Source organism: Bombyx mandarina, chromosome 17 (genome assembly GCF_030267445.1).
Source record: "Bombyx mandarina strain Sakado chromosome 17, ASM3026744v2".
NCBI classification, from domain to species: domain Eukaryota; kingdom Metazoa; phylum Arthropoda; class Insecta; order Lepidoptera; family Bombycidae; genus Bombyx; species Bombyx mandarina.
In genome coordinates, this window is record NC_143223.1 from 7,916,462 (window position 1) to 7,934,350 (window position 17,889).

The 17,889-nt window shown below is 35.5% G+C and overlaps 1 protein-coding gene across 1 annotated transcript; it reads right to left on the minus strand.

The window, feature by feature from the left end:
• Nucleotides 1-408: 408 nt before the first annotated feature.
• +nsd-2 (amino acid transporter-like) lies at nucleotides 409-12,297 on the minus strand. The gene is given in 21 exon segments (XM_089734523.1): nucleotides 409-747; nucleotides 750-816; nucleotides 818-838; nucleotides 1,278-1,372; nucleotides 1,958-2,137; nucleotides 2,252-2,351; nucleotides 2,436-2,612; nucleotides 4,112-4,197; nucleotides 4,200-4,244; nucleotides 4,247-4,302; nucleotides 4,956-5,033; nucleotides 5,035-5,057; nucleotides 5,145-5,223; nucleotides 5,696-5,738; nucleotides 5,741-5,791; nucleotides 5,794-5,841; nucleotides 6,024-6,067; nucleotides 7,488-7,704; nucleotides 8,306-8,564; nucleotides 12,007-12,111; nucleotides 12,223-12,297. Coding segments are annotated over 21 exon segments (1,860 nt in total). The 5' UTR covers nucleotides 12,226-12,297; the 3' UTR covers nucleotides 409-664.
• Between the last annotated feature and the right edge of the window lie 5,592 nt (nucleotides 12,298-17,889).

Sequence of the window (17,889 nt, forward strand, 5' to 3'; positions counted from 1 at the left end):
TTAAAATCGGAACAAAGAATTACTCTAAAGAGAGAAATAGCGTGGTGTTCATTTATAACGCGATCTCACAATATCAGTGGCAGTACCATTTAACACCAATAAGTGCAGTTTTTTATTAATTTATTATAGGTATATGTAGCTTATATTGCTAGTGTACCTTATAGAATATAGCGACCCGCCCTCGCTTCGCTTCGGAAACATTAAAACACACATGAAACCAAAAAAATAAAATAAAATAAAATGAAAAAAAAGTAGCCTATGTTCATAGGGACAATGTCGGCTTCTAATGGAAAAAGAATTTTTCAAATCGGTCCAGTAGTTTCGGAGCCTATTCGAAACAAACAAACAAACAAATCTTTCCTCTTTATAATATTAGTATAGACTTATAACTATTTCGCACCTATTTAGACTTCGGAAGATTTTGATGTACTTGCATCTACATTATCTAAATTACACTGATCTCATTTGTCTATAAAACCCAGAAATACACTAGAGAAAAACTTGAGCCACATTCCAATTGTAATAGCACGGAGTAGGGTAAAATATTATTAATAATTGTTATTCCATTTTAAAAGCATTTATTAAAATAATTTAAGTAGATATATACAAATATTAGATTAAAAAAAACAATAGATTATTTTGAGATACACATACATTTTTTAATCTACCGTTTCCTGCGATACCCGCCGATCAGAGAATATAATATGTGATGGAACCAATTCTTCCTCTTGAGTTTACGTTCGGATTGGCGTCTCGTCGGAACGCTCGCCATTCCTCACGTTTCTGAATTTCTCTTGGACCATATGTGTCTTTTTTTGAGGAACGAACGCTTCACGGTCTGTAATATAGCAGAGTTGTTTATTATCTTTTAATAATGATCAATGGATTGCAAATCTTATAATATCCTTTATCACATCGAAATTCATGTTTATAGGCACACGTAAAATTAACTTTTTTTTTATTGCTTAGATAGGTGGACTAGCTCACCTGGTTTTTTAAGTGGTTACTGGAGCCCATAGACATCTACAACGTAAATGCGCCACCCACCTTCAGATATAAGTTCTAAGGTCTCAAGTATAGTTACAACGGCTGCCCCACCCTTCAAACCGAAACGCATTACTGCTTCACGGCAGAAATAGACAGGGTGGTGGTACCTAACCGCGCGGACTCACAAAAGGTCCTGCCACAAGTAATTACGCAAATTATAAATTTGCGGGTTCATTTTTATTACATGATGTTATGTCTTCACCGTAACTTAACAGCGTGGGACCTCTTACCTCTATAAATGTTCCAGATCTATATTTCCAAAGTGCCAGAGCAATAAATACTGGTATAAGTACCATTCCGGCATACTGCAGCGCGCTACCAGCAACTGTTAATAAAACACACAAAAAGTGTAATAGCAAAGAAAAACTTACTTATAAATATATCTATACTAGGTACTACTTATACTATAATAATATAGGTACTTATTAATTTTGTTCGAAGCTACGATAATGATCTTAATACGAGTCTCGCGTCACGCCAACATCACGATTTTCTCGCTTGGTGTCTCGACTATAGTTATTGGATTAATTATTTGAAAAAATTAGACACTTGTGATTCATTAACCAAACCAAATGCAATTGTGTATATCCAATTTGGAATAGGAATGGATATCGGTCCGTAAGGACAAATAGGTCAGGAATGCATATTTCAAAGCCGTGTTCCCACAAAACTTTTTGGATAGCTTACACTAAAAGTAATTTAAATATCGATAATAATCATAATTGTTTCTGTTTTGTTGTGGGTCTTTAATTTTCTATGTGGATGCATAAGTGTATTAACCGTAAACATTCCAAAGTATGGAACCTTTTATCGTTTCATTGTTCGTAATTAAGTGAATTGAAGCAAGATAAATCGATATTCTCAAACAATTATGATCTCTGAAGAAACAGAAAAGAATGTGAATACTAACTGTAGGCTCCTCTCGGATATACATAAACATTTCCGAACAGTAGAGCTTCTGTGGTGATGAGAGCGTAAATAAACACTACAATCATAATAACTGGTGTTACAATGGCCCAACAAATACGCCAGTAGAACGATGTCTTTATGTTTAACATGAATTCAATGTCAACACATAGGTTCTCCAGACCTGTAATAAATATTAACTACTTAGTAATTTCCTTGCTAAAGTAATTTTTATATTAATATTTAAAATAAAAGCTACGTTTGATATGAAATGTTAAAATAAAAAAAGAGTATCAACCGTAAATCCAGAAAACTCCAATAGTTTCAGTGATAGCCGCGAACAGTCGCATGAATGTTCCTCCGTAGTAGTCTACTAATTCTAAAATGTATTGTCCTCCCTGGAATGAAACAAACATTCTGAATAATCTGTTATTACCATCCATTAAATAACTAATCTGTTAAATCTGTATTAGCTTAGTTACCGGTGTCACATAAATAAGTCCCACAAGGAAACCTATAGTACATGTTGTAGCCGACATGTAAATCGTGGGTACTCGCGGAAACGCGTCCAATAACACAGTATTGACGGTGGAGAGTAATGCTACGCCAGAACCGACGCCCAGCACAGCCATCATCAGGAAGAACAGCACCGCAAACAACTGTAATCCATTAATCACATTACAACGTTATGCACATGGAACGTTCTAGAGATTTATTTCCCGCTAATTTCCTCTTAGTGCTTAAATTAAATTATAGACAACGCGAATGGCGTAATTTATAGAGTTTCTACAATATAACAAAATGGCTATTGAGTACCCAAGATCGAATTAAAGATAGAGTTATATGGTATGGTAGAATAGGGTATGTTTTATGTTACAACATAATATTACTATATTAAGTACAAAAATATGCCATTTGTAAAAATGATATGGAAGTCTAAATCTGGCTAAAATCGATTTCCAGATTACGTGAGCTACTTCCTGATGAAAAAAATTCCGTTATTATAAGGGCAAAATGTAGATTAAATTATTAAGTCAACGCTGATAAAATGAATTGCTGAGAATATGATAAAAGTGTGGATATACATATTGCTGTTACTAGGTCACGTAATTAACTTTATAACTATATACGATGTGCTGTTTATTGAAATATTTATATTTTATTTTTATTTAAATGAGTCTATTTTTTTAATTATTGTTTTTGTTAATCAATGTGTAAAATGTACTAAATACGTATGTAATAAAATATTTAATTTACATTTGTTAAAGTATATAATATTTATAATTAATCCCTCTTTATTATTTTAAGATCCTTCATTTACTTGCCGAGCAATATAGGTACTTAATAAATGCACTCCCAGATGTATCAGTGGCGAGATACGACGAGAATCGATGTGTTCATATGGAGTGATGCGATCGTGGCACAAATGATATTGCGCTATTAGTTTTTCTAAGTAAATACGTACCTAAAACGCGGTTACGATCAATAGAAATGTGCAGAATTTATATATTTTTGTATTTAATGGTGGTAGAGCGTACTATAGATCTATTAGGTAGCTTTCGCCAGCCTCGTTATTTCTGTGACACAATAAATACTTGTATCGATTTGAAGGATGAGACTGCTATTTTACAATGAAAGTTCGATATCATATAATATATAGTCGATCATTTTAATTATTTAATTTTTTACATTTCATGCAACGGCAGCATTAATTAATAATTGATTGAGAATTGTTGTTTCACCTTGTTAACAAAATTCAGACGATATTCTGATCGCCGCCTATGATACTACTTATCTTGTTTATCAGAAGACTGCGGTAATTCAATGTAATTAATAGATAAAGACACATTAAATACGTCATATTTATTGAATACATTTGTATTGTAGAAAATTTTGCCAAAGACAAAAACATTCCAAAAAGTTGGGTATTTGCAATAATTATAAATATGATTACATAATTAGTAAATGAATTGTTACGTTTCAATCATTCACAAGTGCATTAAGAAAAATACTAGTTTAGGACCGTTGAATGCTTAATATCAATTCAATCCCCAGGTTAGAGCCTCGTGATCTCACCTGAATGTGAATCTATTATGACCCCTCGAAGTCACTAGAATAGGAAGGAAAAAAAAATTCAAGTCAAAATTGAAAATCGTACCTGTGGTACTATTGGTGATTGCGCAATCGCATCTGGGTAGGAGATGAAAGCAAGACTTGTTCCGCCAGCTCCGATAACTCTCCCACATCATCGTATCCCAGTTGGTATGCGAGGTTACCTAGCACACCAAAATGGTGATGCCAGATATTAAGCTCGTAAATGTGTCCAGTGTTGTCACAATCATAGAGTCTCTGTAATCAAGAAGGTGTATTTAAAAACCGCGTAGTGTAATTTGGGTGCGACGGAGTCTACTTTCCGACAGAAATAGGCAGAGTAGGTAGTTATATCTATACTGCTGTAACAAAAATATTTTTTAATTAATTGAAAAAGTACGTCGCGTGCGAAATTTACTGGTGGTAGGACCTCTTGTGAGTCCGCACGGGTAGGTACCACCGCCCCGCCTATTTCTGCCGTGAAGCAGTAATACGTTTCGGTTTGAAGGGTGGGGCAGCCGTTGTGACTATACTGAGACCTTAGAACTATATCTCAAGGTGTGTGGCGCATTTACGTTGTAGATGTCTATGGGCTCCAGTAACCACTTAACACCAGGTGGGCTGTGAGCTCATCCACACATCTAAGCAATAAAAAAAAAAGAAATCTTGTAAGCTTTAAGTTAAAGTAAACATGAAAAACATTATTTTAAGCGCAAAAAGTAAATGTAAATTTTTTGTTGTTCATGGAACATTATTTAAAAGTGTTACAAACTCCTCATAGTTGTCAAAAAAAAAAACATTTCTTAATTTTAAATAAGCGTTAAAATCAGAATTTGCTAATGTTAATTAAAGTAGTAAAACATGAAACCTACATTCCGAGTTCGTTACGTTTCAAGTTTCAAAATACGAACCTGTAAACATTTTGACTGAATTTGTTGTACGAAGAAAACATAATGAGCGTTCCGGAGCAGACGGAAAGCGAGAAAAACTTGAGTAACGGCGGCATACCATACCTAAAAAACAGCAAGACGAGTTTAGAAAATTATATAAAACTCAATTAAAAGAACAAGGTCTGTGTAAAATTTGAAGTATTTTCTTACCCTGACTTCAAGGATTTTTGACCATTGAGGCGTAATGAAAAACAGGATTCCATTACCGGCACCTGGTAAGGTCACAGCCCTGCGAATTAAAGTTGATGTTTTTTCATAAAACGCTTTAGGCGAATTCGCCTAAGTTAAAAAATAAAAAGTCGTGCCCGGTTTTTGGAGGATTGAGCTTACGCGTAAGCGAACGTGATGCAATAAAATCGCCCACAGACCTATTTTCAAATTTGTCTTATCTTATAACAACAAATGAGTACCTACGTACTTAATTATTTTTAATACCATGACTTTCAAATTTCTATAAGCACCGTACTTTGTAATTGTAATCAATCATTTTTATTTTTGCAATCACTTGCGACGACAGGCCAGAAAGGCATCCCGTTTCTAAAGATTGCTATCATCACTGGATACCGGCATTGTTGAACATACTTCGATAATTTTAAGGACACCAAGGCCTGAAGATCATTTTAACACTACATACGTACACTACATACGAGACATACATCATATAGACATAGTTTTAAATGAAATTAGCATGGATGACTTACCTAATCAATAAAATAAACATAACTACGTATGGGAAGAGAGCGAGAAATAAGCAGCTTTGCCAGAACTCTTCACACCTCTGGCCACGATGACAAAATGATGAGCCACGATACCAGCAGACACAAAGTTAGATCCCATATCGGAATTCCTGAAAATTTGATATGTTAAAACATAAGTTTTAAAGTTACATATGCAATAAAGGATTTCAAAATGAGGGTCCGCCCATAAACTACAATACAGTGCTGTATCTTCTAGGGTACAGTTTCGGTGTGTACAGCTTCGGAAATAATGTTACCGACTTAAAAAACTAGCTTACAAAAATTTACTCACCGATTCCATCATCTATTCCGTCGGACTGACGTAAAACCGTCTCCCTGTTTGAAGAAAATTTAATTTTGTTTATGTTTTTAGTAACATGCATAAAGATAAAATTGACTAAAGATTTAAACGAGTGCTCTTTAAGTTAGACAAATCGTTTTTTTAAGTTATTTCATATCTATTGAAACTTAAAAGATTTTTAATTAATATGCATTAATAATCTACGTATGGTATAAACATAGTTTTGTGATACTGAAATTATTAGAGTTTGGAACGAAGTTCCTTATGGGACGATGCGGAGGGGTACCCTAACCGGAAAAAAACATCCGTAACGTAAGATTTTTATTAGTAATGCACACAGTGTACGACTTAACTTTGTAATAACGTATAAAAATAACATATTTTTTTATCATTCATTGACCACGATCTCAGAGCGTTCGTTTGCGCAATACACTAACTCTTATGCAAACAACCGTGAATGAAGTGTACCACAATAAGTTCGCACGTTACCGAATGACCGTGGGTTGTTGCGAAACCTCCAGTTTTATTTTCTATATACCTCGAATAGAATAATATTATTATAATAAGGAACTTCGTTCCTATCCGGTGTCCACGACACTACACATCTTTTTTTTATATTTTAGAAAGTATAATTGTATAAATATGCAAAAATAATTATATATTTCGGAGTTGTATATGTTAAAAGCCATCATAACTTATCAAAAGATATATTACAAAGTAAATGTATCAGATAACAAATTAATATATTTAATCTTAAAATAATAAGTAGATGATAATCAATTATGATGTTTTTATCATTAAAACGTCATCATAATATGTGCCATTATTAAAATTGTCTGGTTATGGAGCACTGAAATGATAATTGCGTTCTACAAATCTAATATAGTGGAGATATTTCAAAGGAAACTCAAATTATATAAATTGATTTGTTTATTACGCTATACCACGAGTATATACAATATGTGTGTATAACTATACCAATAGATTATTTTTAGTTAAACTTCAAATAATGAATTAAGCAGAATCTAGTTACAGAGTACTGAATGTATTATGATTACTTTGTGCATATTTCAAGCGTAATCAAACCCATCCGTGCCAGCTTACAATGCGCCCTATATCAGTAAATTTAGCTTGCAAATGTAGTAGAATAGTTATACCCTGAGAACGCTGCTACCCATACACCGCTGATTCCCTTGATTGCCATTTACGACACCAACGCGGGAGAGCGAGTGGTATTTTTCTAGACCGACATCACATAGCCAAATTTTATTGAAATGTAAGTAATGCTTTTAACACCTATATACAATCGTATAGAAGTCGTAAACGGAATCTCATTCCGGAATCGCTATTTTTATTTGATAAATGTTTTAAGCAGCGTCGTAATTGATGTCTGTTGAAAAACGATTGTTTTGAGATATCATGATTGATGTAATATTAATAGAATTAATTACTCACGTGAAGTATAGTTGGGCGCTACTGACGGCTTCACCTTGTATTTCAGTAAAATTAGCGGATTGTCCTGAAGGCACACAGTTCCTCCACTCGGGTAGGCATTGTGTCCAAGGTAAGGTCGCGTTAAAGCTCACTCCGAAGTAGTAAAGGCAAAGGGCGATGATTGATACGTAGTATGAAAGCACGTAGACGGCCCCCAAGGTCTGTGCGTATCCAGTACCTACGTTACAAAGTACATTAACCAAAGTTATAAACGACGAAATTGTTTCCGTAAATTTGTACCGTTCCGACAGTGGTCCCGTTTTTTTTTACGCTGTGATAATTCATTAACGATTCTATTATTATTATTGTGTTTATGAGAAGACCAATTTGAAAATATGTAATTGGATTTTACGGGTTGTGCAAACTCATAGCAAAGTCCCTGAAGCAAGCGCCCAATTAGAATATCATTGAGCGCAACAGGGTATCTAACGAAAAACGAAGTTTAGTTGATAGGTAATAATTGCACATTCATTGTGCACGCAATGCGGAGCAATATTGCTTTTTCTTTGACTAAAGATAAGCGCTCAAACTGTGTGAACTTAAAAATAAATTAGATTTCATACTTGGTGTTTTCGTGGATCCAAATTTTCAAGATTTAGATTAAATCAATCTCAACAATTTTAAATTGGACCATATTGATAGTTTCAGTTATACTTTTACCATATTATCATTTGGTTTCGTTTGGATTCGTTTTCAACCCTTAATTCATAATTATGTTAAGATTTTAAAATAAAAACAAGTTTAAGCAGGAAACGTACTATGTATGTTCGTTGACTTACCGGTCATAGCCGGAGACAATGCCCAGATTCTGACGCAGTTCCCGCTGCTAAATTGCCCGAGTACTGTTTCGAGGAAGTACATAGGTTTGCCTATGACTAAAAGCACTATTATGTATGGAATTAGAAAGGCTCCACCGCCGTTTTGGTAGGCGACGAAAGGAAACCGCCATACGTTTCCGAGACCAACCGATGTGGCGATGCATGACATAAGAAACTCGATTTGATTGTCCCATGTTGGGCGCTCAGCCACGTTTCTTTTCTGTAAATTTAATTAAGTTCAATTATCAAAATCAAAAAAAATTAAAGATTCATCTATTGCTGATACTGGCACATACGTGATAAGTAATTAAAAAATGTTTTTAACAGATTATCCTCCAAAGAAGGCAATTAGTGATCAAATGCTGATAAATGTTGATAAATTTTCAATTACCTACTTAATTTTTTTGGTTTTTACGAGTTTAAGACACGATGAAAACTTATACGCCTTTATCTCGCGTTTATGAATTTCATTTAATTGTTTTCGACAGTACAACTGGCGTCGAATAACACCTAGGTCGTCCGAGGACATGAAAGCTGTTAAGTGCACGATACATTGAAAATAATAAAACGATAATAACAAATGCGAGGTTAAGTTTTCAATTGATGTACAGATTTACAGATAATCTTGCCAACTTATTCTATAATGATGTAGCCAACTCTAAATTCATTTATGGAGAATTTCTGAAAGCATTTATTTCTATTAATGTCACTGTCGCAAGATGACCATAAATACCGGCTACACATTTACAAATTGTTCCTTTATTACATTGCCTGTTAATTTAATTTTTACAGTTTAAACCTAGTAGTCTGTCCTGGGCCCAGTCTTGCATACCATTTACACATGTGATTTACCACAAAGCGAACACGTTACATTAGCAACATTCGCAGACGATACCGCTGTACTGGCATGTAGTAATAGCCCAAACGAAGCTTCAGACTTTCTACAGACTGGATTGCAAGAAATTGAAACCTGGCTTTCAAAGTGGAGAGTAAAAACTAGTGTAACAAAATCTGATCATGTAACCTACACTCTTCGTAGAGGAGACTGTCCGCCAGTAACTCTGTGCAATCAACAACTCACGCAAGAAAACTGCGTAAAATACTTGGGAATACACCTTGATAGGAGACTCGTATAGAAACAACACATACAGAAGAAGAGAGAAGAAATCAACCTGAAATACAGAGGACTCTACTGGCTGTTTGGCAGAAATTCCTAGCTTCAGTAGATAATAAGCTACTCATCTACGAAATGCTCTTGAAACCAATTTGGACATACGGGATTCAACTATGGGGTTCGGCGTGTGACTCTAACATAAGTATCACACAGAGGGTTCAAAATTACATCTTGAAACAAATATCCAACTGTCCGTGGTTTATAAAAATATCAGAGATTCATGAGCACCTCAAAATCAGGACTGTTAAAGAGGAGATCAAGACCTGGAGTATGAAATACAGAAAAAGGCTATTAATGCATCCTAATTAGCTTGCCACGCAACTAACCACACGGGACCTAATAAATAGACTTAAAAGGCGACAAATCTTAAATCTTGATAGACACGGTTGACAGAGTGGAGCAGTCTCGATGGAGATTTTGCTCTGATCGCCTAACAGCTCTCAACACATCTGCCCATAGTCTAGCTGACTGATTGCAGATTTTAATATAAAAAAATAATAATCTAATAGTGTAGCTTAGGCAACACAGCTAAAGACAACAAAAATATCCGAATGATGTGACGTTTTATTTAATTAAAAAGGTACAAATTATATTTATCAGCAACCACAAAAAGAAAAAGGAACGTGTATTTATTATATTAAAATCGTAGTAGTGAATAGTAGTAGTTAGTTTGAATAGCAACATTCAGCTTCGTTTTTTTTTCTTACTTCCACTGGGTTTTTTTTACATATTTTATCATAAAGCACGTGCTTTCTTGATGTTTACTGTGAAATTTATTTAATCATCGCAATAAAAACGTATTAACGGTAATCGGATAGCAATAAACGGAAACCAATAATTGTTGCCTAAACAGCTATTAACATGATAAGGATACCGAAGGACATATCGTACATTATAAAGTTCTGTGTTGTCCCTTTTTTGTCTTAGCCTTTTTATGTTTTTATAATGTTTTATCTTTTTTTCCGTATAATTTTACCAAACAATTCTATTTTTTTCGCTCCGAGGACTTACTAGAGACAGCGTGAAAGTGAATGGCGCCCCTGCTCGGAGAAATTAATTGGTAGAAATAGATAGAGAAAATTTAGAAAATCAATTCTAAATATGTAATGAATAAATTAATGGTAAACTATTAAACCAGCACACTTATAATGAGTGTGTTATGAATTTGTCGGTATACCATAAATTCATAACACACTATACTACTAATTACATAAGTAAATACGTCCGTCTGTGTAGGTAACTGAACACTAAGGAGTCATTGTCTTAAGCTATAACAATTTCACCTTTGGTATGAAACAATATGTAGCAAAACCTAAATTCTTAGTTTATTCTTATCTCTTCCTACAACACAAAAAAAAATTTGACTCTTTCAAGGAGGAACTATTCAAGACATTCAATAAAATAGCATCTGAATTTTGATTTCTTATTTTCATATTTTTACTGAAATGACCATAATACGAAATAATGTCAAAACACAATCTTACTGTTAGAGATTTAATTTTAATAAGTGACGCAGCTTAGGATTGCTTCATTGAGAAATTTTATTCAGAAACTAGACTAAATCGAGGTTCCGGGATGAGTTTCTTTTTTTTATTATTACTGGATTACTGGTGTCCCGAATGTCTTTCCAGTTTCACCAGGACAGGTGGGTGAGCAAGGACTCAGCCAGGAGTCATATGAGTTCCTATTGTTGTTACAGTATAGTAAATTTGAGTAGCTGTGATTAACAGGTGCAATCGACGAAAACGAATACTTTTCTTTGGATCACCGTTATTTTTTTATAACACGTGCGGCTATGATTCTGTATATTCCGTACGTTGTGTAAGTACTTTATGTATAATATACTCGTGTTTTTTTTAAATAACTTCTTTCGGTTGACGAGCTTATGGCCCACCTGATTGCGAGTGGTTAGGGTCGCTCATGGACGTCAGAAGTGTCAAGGGCCCAGTCAAATCGGTGCCTACCGCTGATTACCTCCGAAAATCTCGTTTAAAGAAGGAAATGTCATAGCGCTCGGGAATAGCGTGGAGTTCATTCCAGAAGCGGGTGGTACGTACCAAAAAGACCTCTGAAAACGCACTGTGAACGCAGCGTTTCCACGGTCCGCATCCATTAACTAGAAGTCCCATAGGGTTCGTAGGAACGGATTTATGGTCAAATAAAAAAAGTTGATATTTCAAAACCCCAGTCCAGAGATGGGAGCAGTACGTTACGCGAGGGTGTTTTTGTGCTTCGTAAAGCACTCGTTCCTTATCTTAATAACTAAATCTAAATTGTTCATTATTCATCTTAATTTCTAGGCTAAGCCCACTAGCTCCTGTCCTAAATAGTCAATCTAAGTCAATCCTAACGGATAATTTCAGAAATCGAAAACTATCTAATGGAATAAAACTCAGAAGAAATGGAGCTCTTCAATAAATCCTAGTATACATATCTCGAAATTGCTAAATAAATTAATTGTAAAATGACTTAAGACAATCCAACATACCTTCCCATCTTCGTTGTCGATAGCCTTTAAATCATTAACATTTTCTGGCGATGGATCAAATCCCGCGTTCACCCGATCCCCCTTTTCATTTATCCCATTTGAATCCTAAAATAAAGTAAAATTCAAAGGCACATTTTTTCGATACACCTATATACTGACTAAAACGATTTTATTTCAATGTCATTTTCATTTTCAGTATTGAAATTGTTTATTTACCATCAGATGTGGTAACAGGGTATCGAGTATGACCGCTTCAACATTCGCTTTGGAAGTGAGAGGTTACTGTAATTCTCTTGCCTAATAAAATAATATATCAGCGAGATAAATTATGTCGATAATTTTACAAAGATATCATTCTCTCTATCATTTGGTAAACTGATCGTAATCCTAGATTAAAATTTCCCTAAACGAGCATTCATTTAGAAGGCAATCTTATATGCTTCGATCAATAATAGTATAATCGAAGCTTATTAGTGTTAATTTTTAAAAAATCTGTGTGTAATATAAAAAAAAAACAATAAAACGTGTGCACAGAATTTACTGTTTGGAGGTCAAAGAAAAATCACGGGATTCAAAAATTCACGGCCACCCATATAGATGAAACTACAATAACACCAGTAATAAAAACTTCAAAATTTAAATTATATATATCTATATAATAAGTACCGGTCCGCTCCGGCTTCGCTCGGGTCTTTAACAAAAATTTCAGAATAAAAAATTAAAATACACCACATTAATCCTTATATTTGCGTCAAGTTTCTAAAAATAGAAAATTATAAAGATAGTTTGAATATTATTATTATAATGAACTTTTATTTTTATTTAAATAATATTTGTTCTTATCTATTTTTTTATATTGCTATTTTTCTAATTTTCGTAAAAAGGTCATACATACAAAACAAAAGCCATTAAGTTTATTGAGTCAGAGCTTCTCTGTAAACAATATTTGATGTTTTATTTTTTTAAATAACGGAACACTTATTGTGGCATAATTGTGACTGTTATAGTCAGACATATGCTGTCGCGACACTTTTTGTAAATAATAATGTGTTTTACAAAGTCATAGTACATTATATTATTCTATCATCAAAAGATTTCGCAGCGCACGCGATGTAAGGAATATTTTAGGTAATTTTTTTACACCTTGGGTTACATTATTGGAGTTTTAGTAAGGATCCCTTTTTTTAAAAAAAGAATATGGTCTATGTTAATCGGTGATAGTGTAGCTTCCAAACAGTAAAATAATTTTTCAAATCGGTTCAGTAGTTTCGGAACCCATTCAATACAAACAAACAAACAGATCTTTCCTCCTTATAATATTATAGTATAGAAGTATAGATATAAGAAGACTCACTTGATGTAAGTAGTCACACAGTAACTTTTTTGAAATTCTTACTCATCTCTAGTGGTTTTATTAGATAATGTTTTCAGAAGACCATATCCTTTTTCAAACGAACCTTGAATAGTCTTGATGTCCATGATCCATAGACACGCACAATTAGAAGGGTCATATCATTGTCTGCCTTCTAAGGCAATAAAAATATGTATAATGAATGAATTAATTAAGAAAAAGCAGTAACTAAATTTGTGTTATAATTTTATTAATTGTTACGTATGACGTGACCACAAAAGCTGTAATATACATATTTGCAAGGTAGAAAATAATAAACATGAAATGAAATTGTATATGTAGTTTTAATACTACTGAATACTACAATTTTATTAGGTACGTGGAGAGCGTGTATTTAAATTAAGGCAAAATGTATGAAAGCTTTTGCATGTGACCAATCCGCTAGATTTTACAGATCTGCACAAAGATATATTGTGTGAATATAAGCCAGTATAAGCTCACACTTGATAATGCCGACAGAATGTCAATTACATACAACATGACTGATAAAACAGTTAATTCGGTTAAGTAACAAGTTAATACCAGTTTGATATGGAATTTTGGATTGGATTTAAGGATTCAAGTTGTTCATTTACGCCTTTTTTTTTAAATCCTACTTTTGCTGATAGCCTTGAGAGGCTATTTCAGCTTCACCCTAACGTGTGTAGATGAGCTCACTGGGCTCAAACCGGAGTGTTGCTAACACTGACCCTAGCAAGAGCAGTGCTTCGCAGAATCTACCACCGGATTGGAAACGCGACACACTGAGAAGATCCGGCGAGAAACTCAGTGGGCTATGTCTATGGGTTAATTCGCTCGTCGAGCCCTTCGTCGCAAGCGAGGATCGACGAGGACGGTGACCGGTGCTTGTGGTGCCTAAAAGCACCGTTAATTGATCAATTTACGCCATTACTACTTTCGTGTTCTATTGCAGTGTTATTGGTAAATGATTCGGCTCGAACTCTGACTTTTCACGATTTTATTTATACAAAAACATTCGTTTTAAATATTCGAGTCATTTATTTCAGATATTTTATTGTAGTAAGAATATGCAAGTGTCAAAACTACTAGGCTGCACTAAAAGTATCGGGAATGGAATATTTCCACTGTTCCTGTCATATTAAAATCTTTTTAATTGAAAACTCCTTGGTTTTAAAAATCGAATACCATTTATTTATTTAAAAAAAGATTCTCGGTCTTGTCACGAGGTTTTGTCAAACTTCTTTAGTCGTTGAGAAAATGGAATTGACTCGAGAAAATTCAAGAGCGATGATTTATTATGACTTTCGAAGTGGTTTAACACAAAAACATTGTGTTGACCGGATGATTTCTGCATTTGGTGATGAAGCCCCATCCAAAACCAATTTATCGCTGGTTTGCTGAGTTTCAACGTGGACGTGTCAAGCTCAGTGATGATCCCCGTCAAGGTCGTCCAAAAACTGCAGTCACCCAAGAAAACGTTGATGCTGTGCGTAAGCTGATTGAGGAAGATCGACATGTGACATACCGCGAAATTCAGGCAACTTTAGACATTGGCATGAGTCAAATACAAATAATCTTGCATGAACAATTAGGTGTAAAAAAGTTGTTTTCCCGATGGATACCGCATTCGCTCTGTGAAGAGCAAAAAGCGGCTCGCGTTACTTGGTGCGTCAGAACTCTCGAAAGATTCCACGCAGGATCCTCAAATGCTGTATACAACATTGTATCAGGTGACGAATCCTGGATATACGCGTACGAACCCGAAACAAAAAACCAGTCACGAGTTTGGGTGTTCGAAAATGAGTTAAAGCCAACAAAAATTGTTCGTTCACGGAGTGTTGCAAAAAAATGGTGGCCACGTTTGTCTCCAAAACCGGCCATGTTACGAGTATTCCTCTTGAGGGACAAAGAACGGTTAATGCAGAATGGTATGCTAGCATTTGTTTGCCACAGGTCGTTTCTGAACTCCATAAAGAGAACTGCAACCGCCGCATCATCATCCTCCATCACGACAATGCGAGTTCTCACACCGCGCACAGAACAAAAGAGTTTTTAGAGCAAGAAAACATAGAATTATTAGACCATCCGCCGTACAGCCCCGACCTAAGCCCTAATGATTTCTATACTTTCCCTAAAATAAAGAATAAATTGCGTGGACAGAGGTTTTCATCACCTGAAGAAGCTGTGGACGCCTACAAAACGGCCATTTTGGAGACCCCAACTTCCGAATGGAATGGTTGCTTCAATGATTGGTTCCATCGTATGGAAAAATGTGTCAAACTTCGAGGAGAATACTTCGAAAAGCAATAAATACATTTTTAAATAGTAATGTTGTGTCACTTCGTTAATTCCCGAAATTTTCAGTGCCGCCCTCGTACCATGTCACGAACTTAGTGTGAATATTTAGTATGAATAGTGTGAATATTTAGTATGAAATAGTAATGAATAAATGCAATGCTACAATATTTAATGACTGTATTGATAGTGGTGTGTTTCCTGATCTAATGAAATATAGTAAAATAATACCTCTGTTTAAATCTGGTAGTACTTTTGACCCCACTAACTTTAGACCCATTTCAGTACTACCAACATTGAGTAAAATTTTTGAAAAAATTATTTTGGAACAGCTTTTGAACCATTTCTATTCCAATAACCTGCTTCATAACAAACAATATGGATTCACTAGAGGCCGTTCGACTATTGATGCAGGTGTAGATCTTATTAAAAATATTTTTCAGGCTTGGGAGGAATCGCATAATGCCCTTGGGGTATTCTGCGACTTATCTAAAGCTTTTGATTGTGTTGAGCATAATACATTGTTGAGGAAATTACACCATTATGGTATTAGGGGCGTTTCATTAGAACTTATTAAATCTTATTTATCCGGAAGAATCCAAAAGGTAGACGTTAAAGGAAAGAGATCTTCCGGTGTCTTACTTAATATGGGTGTTCCTCAGGGTTCCATATTGGGTCCCTTCTTATTTCTTGTGTATATCAATGATTTACCAAAGTTTATTGAAACCCGTCACGAGGTCGTATTATTCGCTGATGATACATCCTTATTGTTTAAAATTAAACGACAATTGGAAGATTATGACGATGTGAACGATGCTATCTCGCGCGTGGTACATTGGTTTAGTGTTAATAATCTGTTATTAAATAACAAAAAACAAAATGTATAAAATTTACCACACCTAATGTTAGACAAGTAGACACTAATATCATTGTAAGTGGAGAGAAACTGGAGCTTGTTGATTCGACAGTTTTTCTTGGTATAACAGTTGATTCCAGGCTGCAGTGGGGTCCTCACATATGCAAGTTAGCGAATAGACTTAGTTCTGCAGCGTTTGCGGTAAAAAAAATACGAACGTATACTGATGAAGATACGGCACGTCTAGTTTATTTCAGTTATTTTCATAGTGTTATGTCCTATGGCATTTTGCTATGGGGCAATGCTGCCGATGTCGAAACGATTTTCATCCTGCAGAAGAGGGCTATTCGTGCTATTTATAATATGCACCCGAGGGAATCCTTGAGGGACAAGTTTAAGGAAATCAAAATTCTAACTTTAGCGTCCCAATACATTTTTGAAAATTTATTGTACGTGCGTAAAAACATTGTAGAATTCCCCAGAGTCTGCGATTTGCATAATGTGAACACTAGGAACAAACATAGGCTTGCGTTGCCGGCGGCTCGAATTAAGAAAATAAGCAACTCTTTCAGGGGGCTGGGTGTACAGCTTTTCAACAAGATCCCACAAAACGTTCAACTACTACCTGTTCATAGATTTAAGAAAAGTGTCAAGGAACGTTTGTGCAACAAGGCATATTATAAAGTTAAGGATTTTTTACTAGATGGCACTACGTGGGAATGAGGGGGGTCGGGACCGGGGTCGTATCCGTGACCTGGCCCCCTAAGAGCTAGGGGTCCCACCCGTTTTGTGCGGGGAGGGACCCAGACGTGGGGTGGCGTGCTCTGCACGCTCACCCGCAATAGGAAGCCGGGTGATGGTAGACCGCGTTCCCCCGACCGCTCTGGGGGAAGGTGTAACGCGGCGCCATCAAAGCGGGCTCTCGGCCCGCTGAACGAGGGAACCGGTGGTCGTGTCGCTGGCGGCCACCGGTCCGGCGTCCGTGGGACGGTGGGATGGATGTAATGTGCTCTGCGTCAACCCTGTCCCGCCGTTTCAATAGCCCCGACTGGGCTCCGGCCCGGTCCGAGGTAGGGCGCCGGTTGTGAGCGGCAGGAGTTTTTAGTGAGGTTCAACTCCCACATACCCCACCTGCCCCGCGGGTGGGGATCCGGCGATTTTCTCCTGTGGAAAAAAAAAAAAAAAAAAAACGTGGGAATGAGGCGTTCGCTCCTGGCCTTTTCATTTTTCATTATTATTATTATTTATTTGAAATGTATTTTTTTGACTTGTTTTTTTGTATACTGTAAATATGTTTTCTTGTTTAAAAAAAAAAGAAAATAGTTGAGAAAATACAAAAAAAAAGAAAAGCCCGCTGAGT